Source organism: Ovis canadensis, chromosome 8 (genome assembly GCF_042477335.2).
Source record: "Ovis canadensis isolate MfBH-ARS-UI-01 breed Bighorn chromosome 8, ARS-UI_OviCan_v2, whole genome shotgun sequence".
NCBI lineage: Eukaryota > Metazoa > Chordata > Mammalia > Artiodactyla > Bovidae > Ovis > Ovis canadensis.
This window is the reverse complement of record NC_091252.1, coordinates 94,432,975-94,452,097: the sequence shown is the minus strand read 5'-3', so window position 1 is coordinate 94,452,097 and position 19,123 is coordinate 94,432,975. Positions and strand designations below refer to the sequence as shown.

General features: G+C 53.5%; 2 protein-coding genes across 30 annotated transcripts in view; one reads left to right on the top strand and one right to left on the bottom strand.

Annotated features, from left to right (window-relative positions):
* Nucleotides 1-17,642, top strand: part of EZR (ezrin) — a 46,049-nt gene extending 28,407 nt beyond the window's left edge. For both annotated transcript variants that reach the window (XM_069598836.1, XM_069598837.1), the window contains exons 6-14: nt 264-347; nt 1,202-1,348; nt 9,628-9,724; nt 13,440-13,603; nt 13,816-13,946; nt 14,560-14,720; nt 15,059-15,151; nt 16,350-16,586; nt 16,678-17,642. In XM_069598836.1, coding sequence (XP_069454937.1) covers nt 264-347; nt 1,202-1,348; nt 9,628-9,724; nt 13,440-13,603; nt 13,816-13,946; nt 14,560-14,720; nt 15,059-15,151; nt 16,350-16,586; nt 16,678-16,842 — 1,279 coding nt within the window. In that variant the 3' untranslated portion in view covers nt 16,843-17,642. The remainder of the gene's footprint in view (nt 1-263; nt 348-1,201; nt 1,349-9,627; nt 9,725-13,439; nt 13,604-13,815; nt 13,947-14,559; nt 14,721-15,058; nt 15,152-16,349; nt 16,587-16,677) is intronic.
* A 550-nt stretch (nt 17,643-18,192) lies between these two features.
* The window catches only part of SYTL3 (synaptotagmin like 3), a 98,002-nt gene continuing 97,071 nt past the window's right edge, over nt 18,193-19,123 (bottom strand). For all 28 annotated transcript variants that reach the window (XM_069598818.1, XM_069598819.1, XM_069598828.1 and 25 more), the window contains one exon: nt 18,193-18,555. In XM_069598818.1, coding sequence (XP_069454919.1) covers nt 18,446-18,555 — 110 coding nt within the window. In that variant the 3' untranslated portion in view covers nt 18,193-18,445. The remainder of the gene's footprint in view (nt 18,556-19,123) is intronic.

Below are 19,123 nucleotides of genomic sequence, written 5' to 3'. Positions count from 1 at the left end.
AATTGACCCCTTTTGGAAGAAGAGGCTGCTTAGTATAAAATACCTTTTCAAAATTTTTCCAGAAGACGAGGCTCCTCTCATTCCAGGTTCTTAATTGTCCAGTTCTGTTAATTGTCAGAAATGTTGTATATTAGGAAGTAGATGGTTTTATTTGGGAGAAAAAAAAGTCATGGTTTGGGTGAGGCTGGGCCGTGGCCGGTCACTCGCCTCTCCCAGACTTTGGGGTGATTGACGGCCCTGCGCCCTCTTCCTTTGCCACCCAGAGTCATGGACCAGCACAAGCTCACCAGGGACCAGTGGGAGGACCGCATCCAGGTGTGGCACGCCGAGCACCGCGGGATGCTCAAGTGAGTGCTGGGCTGGGCTCTGTCTTCTCAGGGGAGACTCCCGTTACGGTCCTTCGGGGGACTCGGTGACCCGCTCGGGGCCACTGGTGGCCGGTTCCTGGCAGGGAAGGTGTAACGAGCTGCCAGTGCGGTTTCTTCTTAAAGCCAGGTGTTCTTCCCTACTTCCCCAGAGCCAGAAGTGGTTCAGATTATACCTTCACACCCTCAGGCCTTCTCCTTGTTTGAGAGGAAAGAAAAACTTGTGTCTGAGATGCTTCAGTTTCATCCTGGGGGCCAGAGCGTTGTTCACAGACCATCAGGCACGCTGTTTCATTCAAAGTCCATAAGGTGGTTGTCCTTAAAAGGGTGTCAGTGTTGAAAAAGATCCTGAGAGAGAAACACTTGCTATTAAAGAAGCACCAGAGGGGCGTGTGGGAGGTCTGTCCTGTCGTCATCCTCTCGGGCGCTGGCAGCAGCGCTGATGTCCTGGCCACTGCACTTCATGGGCAGTTTGGGCCTTGGAGACCGTGTGTCCTTGGCCTTTCCTCTCTGACCCAAGCATCTTCTGTGCTCCTAGTGAGGTGGATCGGGGAGGGCAGAGGCGGGGCAAGCTCCTGGGGCCCCCTGAGGCATCACGTGGGCGGCCGGGAGACAGGATCATGCCCAGCGACGGGGTTATAGAGGGAAGTCCTCTGCGTCCAGAGGAACCAGTGTGATCCAGTTTGGTCCTTTCCTAACGTGTGAAGGGTGTCAGCGGTCAGTGTCCAGGACGGCTGGGGGCCTGCTCGGGTCACAGGCTGGCAGAGGCGCCGCAGTGGAGGCGCTGGTGTAACTGTTGCACGCGGCTCACACCCGTGTCCGTTCTCCCCACATAGAGACAGCGCCATGCTGGAATACCTGAAGATCGCCCAGGACCTGGAAATGTACGGGATCAACTATTTTGAGATAAAAAATAAGAAAGGAACAGACCTTTGGCTCGGCGTTGATGCCCTTGGACTAAATATCTATGAGAAAGACGATAAGTGAGTCGAACTTTATGTTGTCTTTTGTTGGTGGGGTAGTCGGGCCTGGAAACAGTGCGGGAAGTGGCAGATATGCACGTGGGTTACCGTCAGTATTTACCTAGCAACTGATCGGCCCAGCGTCTGCCGCTTAAAGGGCTTCACAGCTGTGACGTGGCCATGTGGGAGGTTGGTCCAGAGGTGCGTGTTCCTTCTCTCCTGTTATTTCTCTCTCAGCCTGCCTATCAGCCCATGTAGCACGTGGTGAGGGGCCCAGCAGGGGGACCACCAGGGTCCATGACCTCAGAGGCTCTGGAGCTTGTGAAAGACAGAACAGAGCTGCAGGAGGGCACCCCACCCCCTCCTCTGAGGCTACCCACAGCTACCAGCTAGCAGTGCTGGCAGCTTGAGGCTTGTGCTAATCTGGCCAAGAATATTTGTGATTTTACCGAGATCTTAAGATTCTGTAAACAATAGCCTTAGCTTGAGGCTTGTGCTAATCTGGCCAAGAATATTTGTGATCTTACCGAGATCTTAAGATTCTGTAAACAATAGCCTTTATGTACAGACAATTTAGCTAAATCCTCAACTTGTGGGAGGTATCCGATTGCCTCTCAGAGTGTTAATGTTTGTTGACTGGGCTCTTCTGCAATGCAGGGCTGCCTCCGACCCCGCCCCGACTTCCTTTGCCCATCCCCGTGGTTACCAACTCTGCACAGATGCCTTTTTCCTGCCAAGGAGCTGGATTCACAGGAAAAGATTGTTCTGATTGAGCGAGGGCGCGTTTTCCACGGCAGGCCCCTGCTGCTTGGTCTTGGAGTGGTAGCTCCCCTGTCTTACCTGCTCTCATGTTAGGGGTCTCTGCTCCCCCATGCCCCAGGCACGCTGCCCCCCCGCGCCATGATCAAGAGCAGACTAGCACTGCTTTTGACAGATGATGTCGTTTGTTGTTTGGTGATTCAGTGTGTCCGACTCTCTGCAACCCCACGGCCTGTAGCCTGTCAGGCTCCTCTGTCCATGGGATTCTCCAAGCAAGAATACTGGAGTGGGTTGCCCTTTCCTCCTCCAGGGATCTTCCTAACCCAGGGATCGAACCTGTGTCTCCTGCATTGGCAGGCAGTTTGCTTTCTCCTGGGGGGTGAGGTCTGTGTAGGACATTCCCTGCCCCAGAGTGGATGGAGGAGCGCCTTTATCCACCCACCGGAAGGCGTGGTGCCAATCAGACGACTCTAGTTACACTTAGGCCGTGGCTCGCTTAGAGAGGAGCGCAAGGACTCATCTGAAGACCCAGAAGTGAGTCCCTGAGGACTCGGTGCACTCCTTCCGCTGGACCCAGGTGTGACCAGCCTGGATGAGTCAGGGTCTCAGGACCAGTCCTAGGGGAGCACCATGGCCTCGTGATAACATGCGTGGGAAACCGCTTCTGTCTTTGAACTGAATGAGCAGATCTTGTAACATAGCCACAGCCAGGGCTGTCACAACAGGTTTTTCAAGCTGCGGGACACTGCCAGGGGCAAGAACTTGCTGCTGTCAGCTCATCACCACGCCTCCCCACCTACGTAAATGCCCCTTTCCTCCAAGGAGAAACCTGAGTGAGCCAGCCCTGCCTCTCCCCTCCGGCTCCCACCCACCCCTCAGCTGAGCTGTGGAATGAGTAGCCTCTTAAAGGGTCTTCTCCCTGAAGAAGACCCGGGGGGGCGTGGGGCACGCCTTGCTTCCCCCCTCCCCGCTCCTGCGGGCAGGTCGCTTAGTTCTTCCGTAGTCAGAGCTGTGCTCCTTTGAAGCAAATACTGACAAGTCCCTTCCTCGGATGAGCAGGAGATTGTGGCTGGGTCTGAGGAACGCAGTGACAGCGCTTAGCTGTGGTAAAGCTGTGTTAAAGGCTGACCCTCAGCCGTGGAGCTGATGGTGGAGCACCATGAGGACCTGGAGCGCTGCTCAAGGGAGAAATCTGCTCTGTGATAGAGACCTGGTGCGCTTTGTGAATACAGGCTGAGTCACTTCAGTTGTGTCTGACTCTTTGCAATCTCATGGATTGTAGCCCTCCGTTCTCCTCCGTCCATGGGATTTTCCAGGCAGGCATACTGGAGTGGATTGCTGTTTCCTCCTCCAGGGGATCTTCCTGACCCAGGCATCGAACCTGCATCTTCTGTGGCTCCTGAATTGCAGGCAGATTCTTTACTACTGAACCACCAGGGAAGCCCTGCAGATAAGCAGGTGTCTTTACTGAAAAGCTTATCCTTTTTTGTATTAAACATGCCAGGATGGGGGATGTTTCTTGGGGTTCCTTTTATATTGTGTATGTAACAGTCAAGTGGGAAGTACTTGTCTTTCTGTAAACCCTTGATTCAGAGAGGAGAGGGCGTGGGCTGCTGACGCCCGCGTCAGCCTGGGGCAGGGAAAGTTGAGATTAGCCTTGTGACAACTGCCCGGCCAAAAACAAACCCAGAAGATTAGAGGAGCCTGATCTGCCGCAAGCTCTTGGGCCTTTTGGAATCCCTCTTTCCCCAGCCTCGTTGCTTCCAGAGCTTACTCCTTTGGGCCTCTGTGTGTGGGTTGTGGCTGCAGCAGGAGGGGATGAGGACGAGATGAAGGCCGGTGTCTCTCCCCTCGCATTGCTCACCCATGCTTGTAATCACACATCCTGATTTCCATTTCGTTGATGAGCGTTAGAAATGCTTCACCCATTTGAAAATATGTAATTCTTTCCAGTTTCTAAAAATTTTGCTCCCAGCAGGTATTCTCTTCAGTGGGGAGGGGCACTGGTGTTACATCTTTGCGCCTTATTCATCATTGGTGGCTTACCTGCATCTCTGAGGAGAGCAAAAAGGGATTTTATGATTCGTGAATTCACAGGTATATCAGGATCACAGTTGTCAGACCATCCTCTCCTTTCTGTCGTTGGTACCCCAGTTTGAACACAAAACAGATTTTATTTATTGACTAGCTGGGTTTCTGACACAAGTTTGTTTCCACAAGGACCCCTCCGGAAAGAGTTAGAGCACCTCGTGGAAGAGGTTTAAAAGCCCAGCTCAGACTGGCCAAGAAGAGAGTCTGGACACGTGGTGGGGGGCGCCTTGGTGACTGTTAATGTGGCAGAATGGGCGGCAGAAACAGGGTGCAGGGAGTTTTTGGATGCTCCGGCCCCGCAGAGAGGGTTGGTCCCTCCTGATAGGGGAGGGCAGGGCCAGGTTAACCGACTTTTCCTCCACCTAGAGGTGTCGGCAGACCTTTAGGCTCATCCCTGCCCGGGGGGTGGGGGCGGGGGGTGACTTGGCGGTTCTGCCTGTTCTTCCCCATCTCTGAGGCCAAATTTTGATCTCCAGCCCGTCCTCCCACCAGACCTTTTTAAACTCCTCCAATGAAAAGTTTCAAATGAACTGCAATACAGGAAGTATTTTACAGCGAATCCCACATGCCTGCAACCAAGGTTCCACTGCTGGCATTTAACCTCTTGCTTTGTGACGCCTCCCCCATCTACATGTCACTACCCTCTGTCCCCACACCCTCCTTTGGACACATGTTAAAGTAGATTGCAGGCATCTGTATACTCACCCCAAAATGCCCATTAGTTACTAGAGCTCAAGTCTGTTTTGTGGCTTCCCAGGCAACTTGGTGGTAAATAACCAGCCTGCCAGTGCAGGAGATGGTGGGTTTGATGCCTGGGTCGGGAAGCTCCCCTGGAGAAGGAAATGGCAACCCACTCCAGTATTCTTGCCTGGAGAATTTCATGGACAGAGGAGACTGGCTATAGTCCATGGGGTCATAGTTAGAGACACGACTTCGCGACTGAGTAGTAATATGGTTGTTTTTTTTTATGTAAAAATTTAAACGAAATTCACAATTCTTGAGTGCTCATTTGCTGATATTAGACACACACATGCTTGCAAACTCCTGTCACAGTGTGGAACACCATCATCACCGTCTGCTTCGTGTTTTGATTTTTTTTTTTTTTTGGCTGTATCAGTTCCCCGACCAGGGATTGAACCTGCACCAATGCATTGGAAGCTCATAGTCTTTAACTACTGAACTGCCAGGGAAGTCTCAAATTTAAATGATCTTAACCATTTTTTCACTTTGAAACCATTTCAGACTTCAGAAAGTTTCCAAAAATAGTTAAGTGCAAAGTATTCCCATATGCCCTTGCCCAGATGTTGTTCAGTTGCTCGGTCATGTCCGACTCTCTGTGCCCCGTGGACTGTCGCCCCCAGGCTCCTCTCTCCATGGGACTTCCCAGAGTGGGTTACCATTTCCTTCTCCCGGGGATCTTCCCAACCCAGGGGTCGAGTGCGCACCTCCTGCCTTGGCAAGTGGAGCCACCAGGGAAGCCTCTCCCCACGTGTTAGCATTTCACATAAAGCAGGGTCCAGGTAGCACAGTCAGTGTGTTCACCCTGATACGCGATGCTCTTGACAGTCTGTGCACGGTCTTCCATGATTTCAGCTGTCCATTCGTGTCCCTTTTCTGCCCAGGATCTGCCTGGAATCCCACCTACATTCAGTCGCCACCCTTAGCTTCCCCCCGACCCCCAGTCTCCTTCCATCTGGGACAGTCCCACAGTCTGTCTGTCACAGCCTTGACACCTGTGAAGAGTACTGACATTGACTCTTGAGAAAATCCCTCACCTCGGATCTGACCCTTTCCCACGATAGGATCTGAGATGTGCACTTTGGGCAAGAATCCCACAAAAGTGCTGCCGTACCCTGCCACATGGCATGTGATGCCGGAATACCCTGCTTTTGGTGTTGACTTGAATCTCAGGGCAAGGTGACATCTGCCTGGCTTCCTGCAAAGATACTCTCCTCCTTTTTGGGATCGATAAGTATATTTAGGGAAGAGTCCAGTGAATATCCTATTTATTATACTTGGATCTATTCTACATTCATTATTGGGACTTGGATGAAACACTTATTACTGTGGTATTTGAGAAGTGATTTTTTTTTAAGATAATTTTGTTTATAGATATTAATGGAATTCTACTGAAAGGAGCCACTTTTTCCTCTCTATTCATTGTTTAGTTACTGACATTAATATGGACTCATGGGTATGTGTTATTTTGTTGTTCAGATTGAGATTTGCGTTTTGGAGCTCCTTTTGAGTTGGCTCCTATGCCCTCCTCTGACCCCAGATTTTCAAGTCACTTCTTACCTCCAGATGTCCCGGACCCTGCTCCAGCCCTGGGATTGGCTGTTTCTCCAAAGAGCTCTGGTTCCCTGTTATTCTCGAATTATACTTAAAAAAAAAACTTTTTTTTAAAGTAAGGACAGACTTGGGCGTCCCAGGTGGCACAGTGGTGAAGAATCTGCTTGCCAGTGTAGGAGACATAACAGACGCAGGTTCAATCCCTGGGATGGGAAGATCCCTTGGAGGAGGACATGGCAACCCACTGCAGTATTCTTTCCAGGATAATTCTGTGGACAGAGGAGCTACAGTCTATGGGGTCACAGAGAGTTGGACATAACTGAGCATAACAGACTTATAAATCATTTAGAAATCTTCTCTGTTGGTCTTTTTCTGTTTGTGTCCTGTAAGTAAACTCGAGAAAAGAAAAAGAAATACCTTTGTCGGCTTACAATTATGGCCAAGAATTAAAGGAGGTTCTTTAACTCAAAAGTGAATCAGAATTTTCATGTATAGTCCTTATCTTTGTTCCTACAGTCACGTTTATGGAGACTCTAGATTGTTATATGAGGTTTCACTCTTACAAAGATAAACTTTGCAGGGACAGCAGAAAGCAGAAGCTGGAGGCCATGGAGACCGGGTGCCCAGCTCTTGAGAGAAACATGCCTGTCTAGCCTGAAGGTCCGAGTTTTCTGTGTTAGAAGCTGTTTGGAGACACCCAGATAAAACTAGGAGCCAAGACCAAATCATTGGCTCTTGTAAGTTCAGGGCGTGGGAAGCCCGGTCCGCAGTGCTGACTGCACGGCTGAGGCTGGTTCCAGCACCTCTGCCCTTCCCAGCATGCTGGCCGTGTGTTCTGGAGCAAAGTGTTCTGAAGCAGCTGATGCCTGCGTGGTGTCTCTCCTGCACAGCTTTTCAGTGGAAGGACGGAGGCTGACGTCCACGGCAGGGACGTGATGTGCTGAGCTCCTTTTCCAGTATTCAGAGACCTGTAAACAAAATGACTTTAAGTGATAGGGCTTTGCCAGTGGTTCAGCAGTCAAGAATCCGCCTGCGAAGGCAGGAAACTCGTGTTCGATACCTGGGTTGGAAAGATTCCCCTGGGGGAGGAAATGGCAACCCACTCCAGTATTCTTGCCTGGGAAATCCCATGTAGTCAGGCGGGCTACAGTCGTTGGGTTTGGCAAAAGAGTCATTCATGACTTAACTACTAAACAACATTATATATCTCATATGTGATGATTGAACAAACTCCCTGCGTGCTTTTTTGAGTGCTGTGAAGCGTGTTAACCAGATGTATTTCAAGGGGCACTGATGGTCCTATAGGAGAGCGCTTACAAAAGGATGCATACCAGGAGGGCTTGGCCCTTAAACCACAGCCTGGCCAGTGCCCTGACTCCTGGGTCCCAGAAGAGGCTTAGGTGCCCTCTCCTGGCCTTCAGAGGCCACCCCCACTGCTTTGACCCGGCTTGCATCATCATAGCAGGACCTACGTTGCTCATCCTTTTTTGGTTAGACATGCTGGTAGGCAGTGGAAGCCTCTCCGCCCTTTTTCTTTGCTAAGTTGGAGGTTTATGGTACACAGGCAAGGAGTGTTTTTGACAGCAGCATCTTTGAAAGATGCCTTGAGGATCTGTCCTTACTTCTGGAAAGGTATCCATGGTAAATGTGTTGCAAGAATAGGGTGGAGGACTCCTCCAGGCAAAAGCCAGAAAAGGGCTCCTGGTGCTTCCCAGAAAGAGAGGAGGGGCTTTGTTTCCCATCTGGGGAGGAGGGATGGCACCCTCCCATCCTAGTCACCCCAGTTGTGAGGAGGGTGGGGCTCTTGTCTCCCAAGGGGAAAAAAGAAAGAATAGGGTGGGAATTATGAAGTTTGTAGAGCAATGTGGTCTTAAATTCACAGTGACCCTTCCCAGGAATGCTAATTAAAACCCCAGAGTTTCGGCCAGTGGTGGACGAGTCGTGACGGGGTAGGACTGCAGTGGGGCTCTCGTTAGGGTGTGATCCAAGCGCTGGCCTGGAACACGTCCAGGAAGGTGTCTGGCCAGCCAGGAGGACCTGCATCATGCAAATGAAAGCCAAAGGAGCCGCATCCACACCAAGCCTGCAGCTCAGCAAGATGTAACAATTGTACATACGCGAGTACCCGGCATCGGAGCACCTAAAGACAAACATTTTCTGAAGGGAGAAACAGACAACGATACAGTGACGGGGGGACCTGAACACCCCCACTTGCAGCAATGAAGTGGCCACCTAGACCCAGTTGGCAAGTAAAGGCTGGACTTGAACCATGCCAAGCCCTTTCCTTCTCTGTTAGTGAGCAGCTGCTCTGGGTAGAGCATGTATGGGAAACACAGGACATACTCTAGGCCATCAGAACATGTGCCTGCCTGGTGTTCAGAGAGCTCAGTAATAATGTAGTAATGTGAATAACACAAGAATAGTTTGTGTCATAGAAGGGACGGCACCTGGAGAGGGCTAAGGGCTGTCGAAAGACGGAGAGTGAGCTGGCCTGAGCTGCAGGTCTGGGAATGGTGGCGGGGGGGTGGGGGGGGAGGTGTTGGGTGGGAGATCCTTCCAGGCAAGGGGTGGCAGGCAGTGAACTCTGTGTTGATAGGATGGGCTGAACCCGGCTGCTGGGGCTCGGTTAGAAGGCTCTTGGATACCAAGTTAAGGACTGTGGGTTTCATCAGTAGAAACCGGGTGGGGTGAGGGCTGTGTTGGCATTTTTGAGGAGGGGAATGGAGTGACCAAACGGGACATTAATCAGACAGGCAGACGGGAAGTAGGCTGCTGGCCCGTGAGAGGTGTCAGGGTGGTGATGTGGCAATGAATTGCAAAGGATGGTTGTTAAGAGCGGTTTCAAAGGATGAAAGGATGTGCCAGGCTAGGCATCCAAGTTGACCTCAAGATTACAAGCCGCAGTCACTGAGAAAAATGTGTTAAATGGGAGCGTTATCCAGGCCTCGTAGAGCTCGATGTTCACTGACCCCCACCTGTCAGCTCGCCCAGCATAGATGGTAGCTGTCTTGATTATGATGGATATTACATGTTGTGATTCTTGGACTCGCTTTATGCTTTTTGTAATTGAACTTAAAAAAAATGGGTTTGTAAACCTCTCTTTAGCCAATCCAAGTACGCATGTAACTTCTCCCACCTTTTTTTTTCTTGGACCTCAGGTTGACCCCGAAGATCGGCTTCCCCTGGAGCGAGATCAGGAACATCTCTTTCAATGACAAGAAGTTTGTCATCAAGCCCATCGACAAGAAGGCTCCCGTAAGTCCATGGCAGTCACCATTACTGCTTTTCATTCTGGCAGCCAAATGCATCTCCAAGATAACAGATTTCTGTGCGTGACAAGGAGCCAGTGATTTCAGAACTGCCTGTGCAGGCGGATGGGCAGAGGGGAGGAGTTTGTTTTCTACTCGGAAATCTGTTCTTAAAAAAACTGCCGCTTGAAGGAATTCTCTTACCCTCCTTAGAGCCTGTTGTGAATTTTACCAAAATTACGGTTCGGAAGAGGACTTCGTGTTTTGGGTAATCTTGGTTCCATAGTTAACAGCGTTAGGCTGAGAGACACAGCTCCGGAGCCCTCCTGGCCTTGGGCGCGCTTGCTGATGGCTGCCGCTCAGGGGACAGCGCGTGGCATTGCTCTCTAGCTGTTCCTCCCCTGGGGGTTAGTCCTAAGGGGAAAACAGAGGCCTGAACACCATGGGGTCAAGTATTGTCCTTATTGAGAGGCAGTTTCAGTACTCCTGCTGTTTGCAAACTCTTGACTCCTGCTCCATGGGTAGTTGAACAGTTGTTATAAATGAAACAAACATTTAATACAGACTCTCAGGCGCCATGGTAACAGGTCACATTAATATGCAGCACCACGAACCAAGGGTCATAGTGTACCCGCGTGATGTGGGCGGTGACATGGGGCGGTGAGGAGAGCCTGCGACCCGTACAGGCTGCACTTGAGATGTTACTGATTGTTCAGAGCGTTTTTTAAGAAGTTTACGGACAGAAGCAGGAATTTTAGGTAGACTGTTGAAGAATTAATTAAGTTGCATGTGTTTTCAAATTGGGTTTAAGTTTAGCTTTTGAAAAGCTGAAAGGATATAATCATAAACTCCCAAGCAGAGGCAGTTGTAATGCACTGAGTTGAGTTAGCCGAGTGTACTTTTACTATAATCTGGTTTTATGTGAAGCCATCACTTAAAGGTGAAAAAAGGGAGAAGCCTTTGCAGGTCGCGTGCTGCGTGTCAGGTGTGTGACTCCAGGATGGTGGGCACAGCGGAGCAGGGCTGTGAAGTATGGACACCAGCGGAGAGGTGAAACGGAAGTGAGGGAAGTGCCCTCTGGCAGTGCAGTTGCAGTTAAAAGCGTAGCTGCACAAATCTGGATGGAGACGAGAGGTGGGGGGTGGGCACCAGCTTCGGGTGGCTGGGTTCAGGGGTGGGGGGCTCATGGGGGAGGTGGTCTCTGCTCAGGCACCTTGTGGCAGTGGAGTAAAGGACCGGTTTGGAGGAATGAGTGAGTCCCTGAGGCCCCCAGACCTCCCAGGGCTGCTTTGCCCAGTCTCAGGCTTTGTGCCTGGGGTAGTAGAGAATTTCCAAGTTTATACTTTTACTTAGAAGAGAGAAAAGGAACCCCCAAGGTCACCTTACTACACGGGGAGGGACCCCTGAGCCCATGTGGAGGGCAGCGCCCAGGCAGCCCCCAGCTGAGCCCCAGCCCCGCGTCCTGGCCTGGTGGCTCCTCCTCCCGGCCGACCGCTCAGATGCAGCGGTTTGGGGCCCCGTGTTGACTCCTGTGCTGGGACCTTCTGGTCATGAACGGTCAAAGCCCTGATGCAAGGGTGTCCCTGCTTTGGGCCGAGATACAGCTGGCTCCCCTTGGAAAAGGGCCTCTGGTTCGTGCCCCATGAAAAAAGCAGAAGGGTGGAGACCTGCCCTTAACGGCAAGCCCTGCCCAGCCAGTCGAAGCAAGGGGCGGCCTGGAGGTTCACCGGCTTCTTTGGGGCCTTGGATTCACTTTCCTCGAGCTTTCCTGGTTTTCGTTTTGAGGATCTCATTCTCTTGCCAGAGTTAGACAGCCTGCCCCGAGTCACATCAGGAGGCCTGGGCTGGAGATGTGGATTTAGAAATCTCTGAATATTATTAGCCTTTAGTTTTTAACTTGAAGTCAGAAACTGGCCACCTTCAAAGGCAGCACAAGGCGTTTCCTCATCTCCCGCGCACCGATGGGTGCCTTCGCCATCCCCGGCACTCACAGGCCCTGTGTCCAGGCAGCTGTGTGCTCTGGGGAGTGTCACCTGCAGTTCTGACCCTTGATTTTTTTTTTTTTTCCTTTAAGTGACATTTTTCATTAGTTTCTTTGCAAATACTTGGGAACCACAGCCAGGGCCCACCTGGCTGGGTAGCACGGCTGTGCAGTCATGAGAGGTGGCTTTCCCCTGTGTAACAGGAGAAAGGTGGATAATATAAATACCTGTTTTTCCCTGCTCCTTGGGAAACCCGATGACTTAATAACAAGCTGTGAAACCCCAAGGAGAGCCCCGCCCAGGAAGTCCGTGGGCTCTGGGGCTTGCCATCACTCCCTCCCCAGCGATTGTGGACAGGTGGAGAGACCGAGCCCTAAGTAGGTCCTTCCTGGGCGTGTCCACCAGCTCGCCTGGCAGGTTCCTGCAGGCTTCAGGAGTCCTGGGGTCGTGCAGCCCTGGTCCCTTGTTTCAGACCACCCTCCCCTGTTCAGTAGCGGCATCTGGATGCGGAGGGTGCTGTGGTTCCCAGGAGCAAGGACAGCAGGAAGAGGAAGCAGATAACTAACTTTCAGGCAGAGTTTCTAAGCCACACTGTCCCTCTGTCACCTGTATTAGTCACACGGGTGACCAGGGGCCAAGAAGGAAGACTCTGTGTCCCAGGCCCACGCGGTCCCAGAGTCAGGAAGCCCTTGGGTGCTGTGATTTCTGTTGTTTTCAAGAAGGCTTTCCAGTAGCTGTGTCGTAAGGCAGCCCAAAGTCTGAGCCAGGCGTTTCTTAGCTTTCACTGTGCCAGACGCCTTTCTCAGTCCCCAGGAAAATTTTGTGACTCAGTCCTGACAACAAAGCCACTGATTGTACAGCTGAAGACCCTGAGGCTCTCTGAGTGGCGGAGGGACTTGCCCAGGGTCATGGGGTCAGACACAGCAGGGCTGCGTGAACGGTCGCCCGGCAAGTAGGTGTTCACGCAGAGCATGGGTTTAGTCCCAGCAAGGTAGAGGTGAGTGAACATGGCCTAGTGCTCCAAGAGGCTGTCCCAGGGTGGAAGACAGAGGACAGGCCGGTAGGGTGAGGCGCTGGCAGCCCCCGTGGCCGATGTCTCCCCTTGGCTGCAGTGGGCACCTAAGTGACAGCCGCAGAGGAGGAGAAGTGAGCCGGGGGTGCTGTGGCTGCCGGCGTGTGGGATTGGACACAGCAGGCCGAGGAGGGGGTGCCGCGGAGGCCTGCTCCGGGTGAGAGCGCAGCTGAGGGGAAGGGGGGGTCAACCCGAAGGCTTTCATGTGCACCAGGACATTCATACGGGCTCCTGGAGTTGCCCGGCTGGCACTGAAGTTCCAGCAATGCCCCAGTCGGTGTGCTGGCAGTGGTGGGAAGTGAAAGCTTGAGGTGGAGGAGACGGAAACTCAAATAGGAGAAGTTACGCTGTCCAGGCAAGAATCAGAGATGGGGCCACTGGGGGCTGGAGACATCAGAGGAGGATGTTAGCCTCAAGGTCAGCCGCTGGTCCAGCCGCGGGGTTCCGGTGAGGGCACAGACAGTCCCTCTGCTTGTCCTGGAGGATGCTCCCCCCCTGGCACGGAGGACACCTGCCCCCACTGCCCCACCCCGTTGCTGGGGTCAGCGGCTTTCCCTGTCTCTCGCCTTTTACACGAGAAATCTAGAACTGGGTGGGGTCGGGTTTGGGAGAACCAAGCCAGAGGCCCGGCGTCCCCGAGTCAGAGTCCGCCCTGCTCTGTCCTGCAGGACTTCGTGTTCTACGCCCCACGCCTGCGGATCAACAAGCGGATCCTGCAGCTCTGCATGGGGAACCATGAGCTGTACATGCGCCGCCGGAAGCCTGACACCATTGAGGTGCAGCAGATGAAGGCCCAGGCCCGGGAGGAGAAGCACCAGAAGCAGCTGGAGCGGTGAGGGGGCGGGGCGATGGGAAAGGGGCCGGGCAGAATGGTGAGGGGCGGGGCTGGCGGTTCCCGGTGTGCGGGCCCCCTGAGGCGGGGAGCCATCAGGGCACCTGAGGTCCGTGCTGTCACCAGTGTCCTCTGCCGGGTGGACAGGCCTGGGGCTGGGACGAGCAGGCTGCTGTGTGGACACCAGGCTTACCTTCCCCTCCTGGAAACAGGCAGCAGTTGGAAACCGAGAAAAAGAGGAGAGAAACTGTGGAGAGAGAAAAAGAGCAGATGATGCGTGAGAAGGAGGAGCTGATGCTCAGGCTTCAGGACTACGAGGAAAAAACCAGGAAGGCTGAGAAAGGTGGGTGGGGCCTCCTGGGAGGAGGGGCTCTGGTCCGGTTGTGATGGGAGGGTCGGATAGTGGGCACACAGGCAACCCAGAGGGACCTCTCTCCGTTAAGCTCACACCCAAAGTAGAGACTTTCAGAAGAGACATGATAAAGTGGTTACTTGGATTAGAAGCTAGTTCTGTGGGTTCTGTGCCAAATGCTTCTGGACGTAATCTTTTTAAATTTCCCCGGGGTCCGATGGGGTGACGTTTGAATTATCCCCGTTTCTGATGAGGATGCGGAGGTTCGCGAAGGCTCTGCCAAGCTCACCCAAGCCGTGCTGCACGGCCCACCTTCTAAGCCGACAGTGGGCGAGCAGTCTTGATGAGAGCAGCTGGGCGAGGGGTCAGCCAGCCTGGAGGGTGTCCTTACCCTGGGGATGTGGTCCTCTGAGCCCCAAGGAAACAGTTGCCCAGTGCTCTCCGCAGGGTCTTTGGGAGGAGCGGCCCCAAACCCGGTCCCCTACTCCACAGCATGGGGGTGATTCCTGCCCAGGTTCCATCCTGTCCCCTGGGGGGAAATCGGGGCAGGACTTGAGGGGTCCCCGACCGCACCTTGAGCGGCCTGGTTCTGCGCTCTCTCTAGAGCTCTCTGACCAGATCCAGAGAGCACTGAAGCTGGAGGAGGAGAGGAAACGGGCCCAGGAGGAGGCGGGGCGCCTGGAGGCTGACCGCCTGGCCGCGCTGCGCGCCAAGGAGGAGCTGGAGAGGCAGGCAGCGGACCAGATCAAGAGCCAGGAGCAATTGGTAGGAGCCGCCGGCCTCGTGCTGAGTTACAGGGAGGCTGCCCCTGGGGACTGGCAGAGTGACTGACACCTGCCTGATGATCGTTGTGCCTTACGGCGGCAGGGCTGTAAAGTGATCTGAGGGTGTAAGGTGGCTGGTGGGGAGGGAGCCCCGCAGTGGCTGGCCTAGGGCGGAGGAGAGTGGACGCGGCAGCCCTGGTGAGTCGCAGCCTCAGACACAGTGGGCGATGGACCCTGCCGGCCAGGGATGGGGCACTGTCTACCAAAACGTGACCCTTCCTTCACGAGTGGCGTGCTGAAACCCTTCCGGAAATAATCTGGGCTTCGTTCCTTCCCCAGGCCACGGAGCTCGCCGAGTACACTGCCAAGATCGCCCTCCTGGAGGAGGCGCGGCGGCGCAAGGAGAACGAGGTGGAGGAGTGGCAGCTCCGGGTGAGCGCGGGGCGCCGGCGAGGGTGCGGGGTGGGCGGCCAGTGGGGGACCGCGGGGCGGGGGTCAGCAGAGACCGCACCCTCCAGGCGCAGGATGCCCCGTCAGGAACTAGCTATAAGTCAGATTGCGTGGATGCCTCAGGACGGCCAGAGTCCCCTTCTGCTGCTCGGAACATGCATCCCCGCGGTGCTGGGGAAGACCTGCACCCTGGGGGTCTCCAGCCCCCACGAGTCCAGCTCTGGCTACTCCTTACTGTGCGATGGGTGGGCGGCCTCACCTCTTAAGAGGATCGGTTCCCCGTTGGAGAGCCAGGACGAGCAACACCTGGCTTGCGCTGTGCCCCCACCCCCCAAGAGGTTTAGTTGGTTGCGGCTGTAATAGAACCACATCCCTCCTGTCTCCCCCAGACTGTTCCGGGGGCGGGGGCGGGGCGCTGCCATAGAGTTCGGAGGGTAGACGTCTGCCAGGCTGTGGGGCTCCTCCCCCTCGCCAGCCCTTCCTCACCTGCTGTGGCCCCCTCCTCTGCACGGACCTTCACCGCCATCCCCCAACCAGAGTTGTGTGCAGAAGATTCTGGTCCTTGGGTTTTTTAAGAAAGTGCTCAAGTATTAAATGAGAGAAGTGGGTTACAAAACAGGTACAAACTTAAGCACATCTCCAGGGTCAGGATGTTGGTGCAGTGCCCCTCTACCCGTGGCCCCTCCCCCCCCCCCAGCTGCTGGAAGGATTATGGGGTGAGAATGGGTGTGAGCCATGTGCTGAGGCAGGGAGGAGCTTGATAAGCAACGCCCATCTGGCCACTGGAGGAAAGTAAAATGCAACATCAAAAACCCTTCAGTGGCTGGAGAGCTTCATCATATTTTTTTTTTTTCAAAAATATATACAATAAGCATATACAGGGACTGTAAAGAAGTTACAGTACTTAGAAAAGTGTCTACCTTCTCTCGGTGCAGTTGACCCTGGTCTCCAGACCCGGGAGCGGCTGCACAAATGGTGGACTGGCCACCAGGTCAGCCAGAGCCTGGCCCTCTGCTTGGCGCTGCTGCAGACCGCCACATGCAGCCGGCGGAGGAAGGGAGGGTGCAGGATCTTGCTCTCCGCACGGACAGTGGGCCTTCAGTTAAAAGGTGGTTCTTAAGGACTCAAGCCCAAGGTTCTCTGTGAAAGTTCTCACCTGCCTCTCAACCTGCTTCCAAAGGCCAAGGAAGCCCAGGATGACCTGGTGAAGACCCGGGAGGAGCTGCACCTGGTGATGACCGCGCCGCCGCCACCGCCGGTGTACGAGCCGGTGAACTACCACGTGCATGAGGGCCCGCAGGAGGAGGGCACGGAGCTGAGCGCCGAGCTGTCCAGCGAGGGCATCCTGGACGACCGCAACGAGGAGAAGCGCATCACCGAGGCCGAGAAGAACGAGCGGGTGCAGCGGCAGCTGATGGTGAGGGCCGGGGGGCGGGGCCGGGGCGCCTGGGAGGGTCATCGGGCTGACCACGGGCCACTCGAGCTGACTGGGCCACTTCCCGTTGCAGACTCTGACCAATGAGCTGTCCCAGGCCAGAGACGAGAACAAGCGTACCCACAACGACATCATCCACAACGAGAACATGAGGCAAGGCCGGGACAAGTACAAGACGCTGCGGCAGATCCGGCAAGGCAACACCAAGCAGCGCATCGACGAGTTTGAGGCCATGTGAGGGGCCGATCCTCGGCTCTGCGCGGCGGCCGGCCCACACCGCCCTGCGCCGCCCCCAGCCCTCCGGCCGCCACTCTCTCCCTGCTCCGGGTGCTTCACCAAGAGAGCAGTTGCTTCAGTGGGAATGTTCTGGGGCTGGGACTGGAGGCAGTTTCCCTGGTTTATTTTTCCCAATTGTATCATAGTGCCAAACAGGCCTGATTTCTTGTTTTTATTTTTATTGAATCACTTCCGGTTTTTTTTTTTTTTTTGCTTGAAGCAGGACGAAATCAATTAAGGAAAGATGCCTGTAAAGTTTGAAATAACTAACTCCTCCATGCTGGCATGTGTGATACGAGATTCAGTATAATTAAAACCACATCGTGGCTTATATTCTGTGCCATACTTTTTTTCTATCTGAAATTAGCCAAAATTTATTTTCCTCTTGATTTCTATGAAGGATCCACCTCTGTATATTTGTTTTTTGAAGTGTGAGAAGTTTGACGCACTCCCTTACGCTCGCGCACCATTTCCTTCCTCCAGGCCTTCAGTTCAGTTGACGAAATCCTGTGATCATTCGATCCCTCAGGATAAACAATGCTGGATACTGTACTCTGGATAATTCTTTTTTTTTTTTTTTTGCTTAACAGATAGAGGGCTACATTGTTGGACTCACACACCTAAATAATGATCAGCTCTAGAGCATAGTATTTATATGTAAGCGATAACATGGGTTTGTAACATTAGTTTAAAAAAGGGAAAGTTTCATTCTGTATATTTTGTTACCTTTTACAGAATAATAAAAGAATTCCATATTAAAAACCGCGGCCCTGAATCTGACATGACCTGAGGGCAGTAAGGAGGCTGGTTGACTGCTGCCTTCCTATCTGGGAAATGACTTTTTTTTTGGTTTTGCTTTTAGTGTTCTTTGTGCGTGTAATTGACTATGCACGCATTTGAATTTTCTATCAGAGCTGCTTATTTGCAAAAGACACACGGGCTGTACTGATAATTCAGACTGACCGGTTCTGATAATTCAGCCATGAGGGCCCTTCTGACCTGGTCAGGATCTCAGTCCTTCCACAAGCAGAACCTGCTCTGACCTCCTCCGCTCCCGAGCACATCCACGAAGAGCCGGTAGCTGTCTGCTCATTCCCAGCCTTCCCATCCACACTCCGTTCTGTCCTGTCTCCAACCGGCCGTCTGCACAGCCCAGCAGCTGCACTGAGAGGCCGCCATCCCTCGAGTGACCCTTACCTGGCCAAAATGACTCCCATGGGGTTAGCTGACCACCTCCAGAAAGTTTTCCAAAGCCAAGGGGGGAGGAATTGAATACCATGTTCTTTCCTCTTTGAAATACATAATTTCACTATTTGCTAAGCGCAGGGGGACCAGGGTACCTGGTGAACATTTATTGAAATCTGTTCATTTTGTACATCTCTCAAAGCAGACAACCAACCTGAGACTCAGTAACATCGATGATCGAGCTGTTTAACTTAAATACACACAGAAGGATAGAAGAACGTCTCAGTGGTGGGCTGGCTACAGACGGGAAGCTTCACACTCTTGAGGGACCCCCCGCACAGTGCGTGTCCACACCCAGCCCTGCAGCACTTGAACAGCAATCAGTGCAGGATGAGGGTCATGTCTGTCCATAGGTTGGGGCTGGAAAGCACTTTCTGCCACTGGAGCTTTGCCTGTGAGCTTGTGTGTGCGCCGCCCAGCAGGTCCTCCTCTGCGTGAGCAAAGGGACAGGTTAGTGATGAGGCTAACAGATTGGTAATGGCAGCTGGGGGATGCCCACCGGCCCTTCTCAGCAAAGTGGAAAGTAGTTTTTCTCTGCAACTTTAGACCAGATGAAAATGTGCCCTTCTGGGTGAGTAAGGGAGAGGACCCACCCCCTAACAGCAGGTGTGGACATGCTCAGGTGTCCTCCCCAGGGGCCGACAGGCCTCCAAAAGCCTGGGGCTTCCTCTCTGCAGTTAGGAAGTGAGGAGAGGACAGCTTTGGGTTGTTTCTTCCAGAAAGAAGGGGGTCAAAGGCCTTAATACATCACTGTGGCTGTGGACAGGCAGAGGGCCAGGCTAGCTCGCAGAGAGGAGTTGCCCTCCGTGAGAAGAGGGTGCCGTGGACAGGGTTCGTTCTAAGACTAATTGAACCATGAGTCTGGTTTCTCCCCAGTGGTCTCAGAGGCCCTGGGAGTGTGTCTGGATATCCTGGCAGTCGCAGCATTTTGGGAGCCTCGCTGCCCCAGGAAAAGCCAGCACTCGCTGAGCGAGACTGAGAAGCATCGCCCCCTAGTC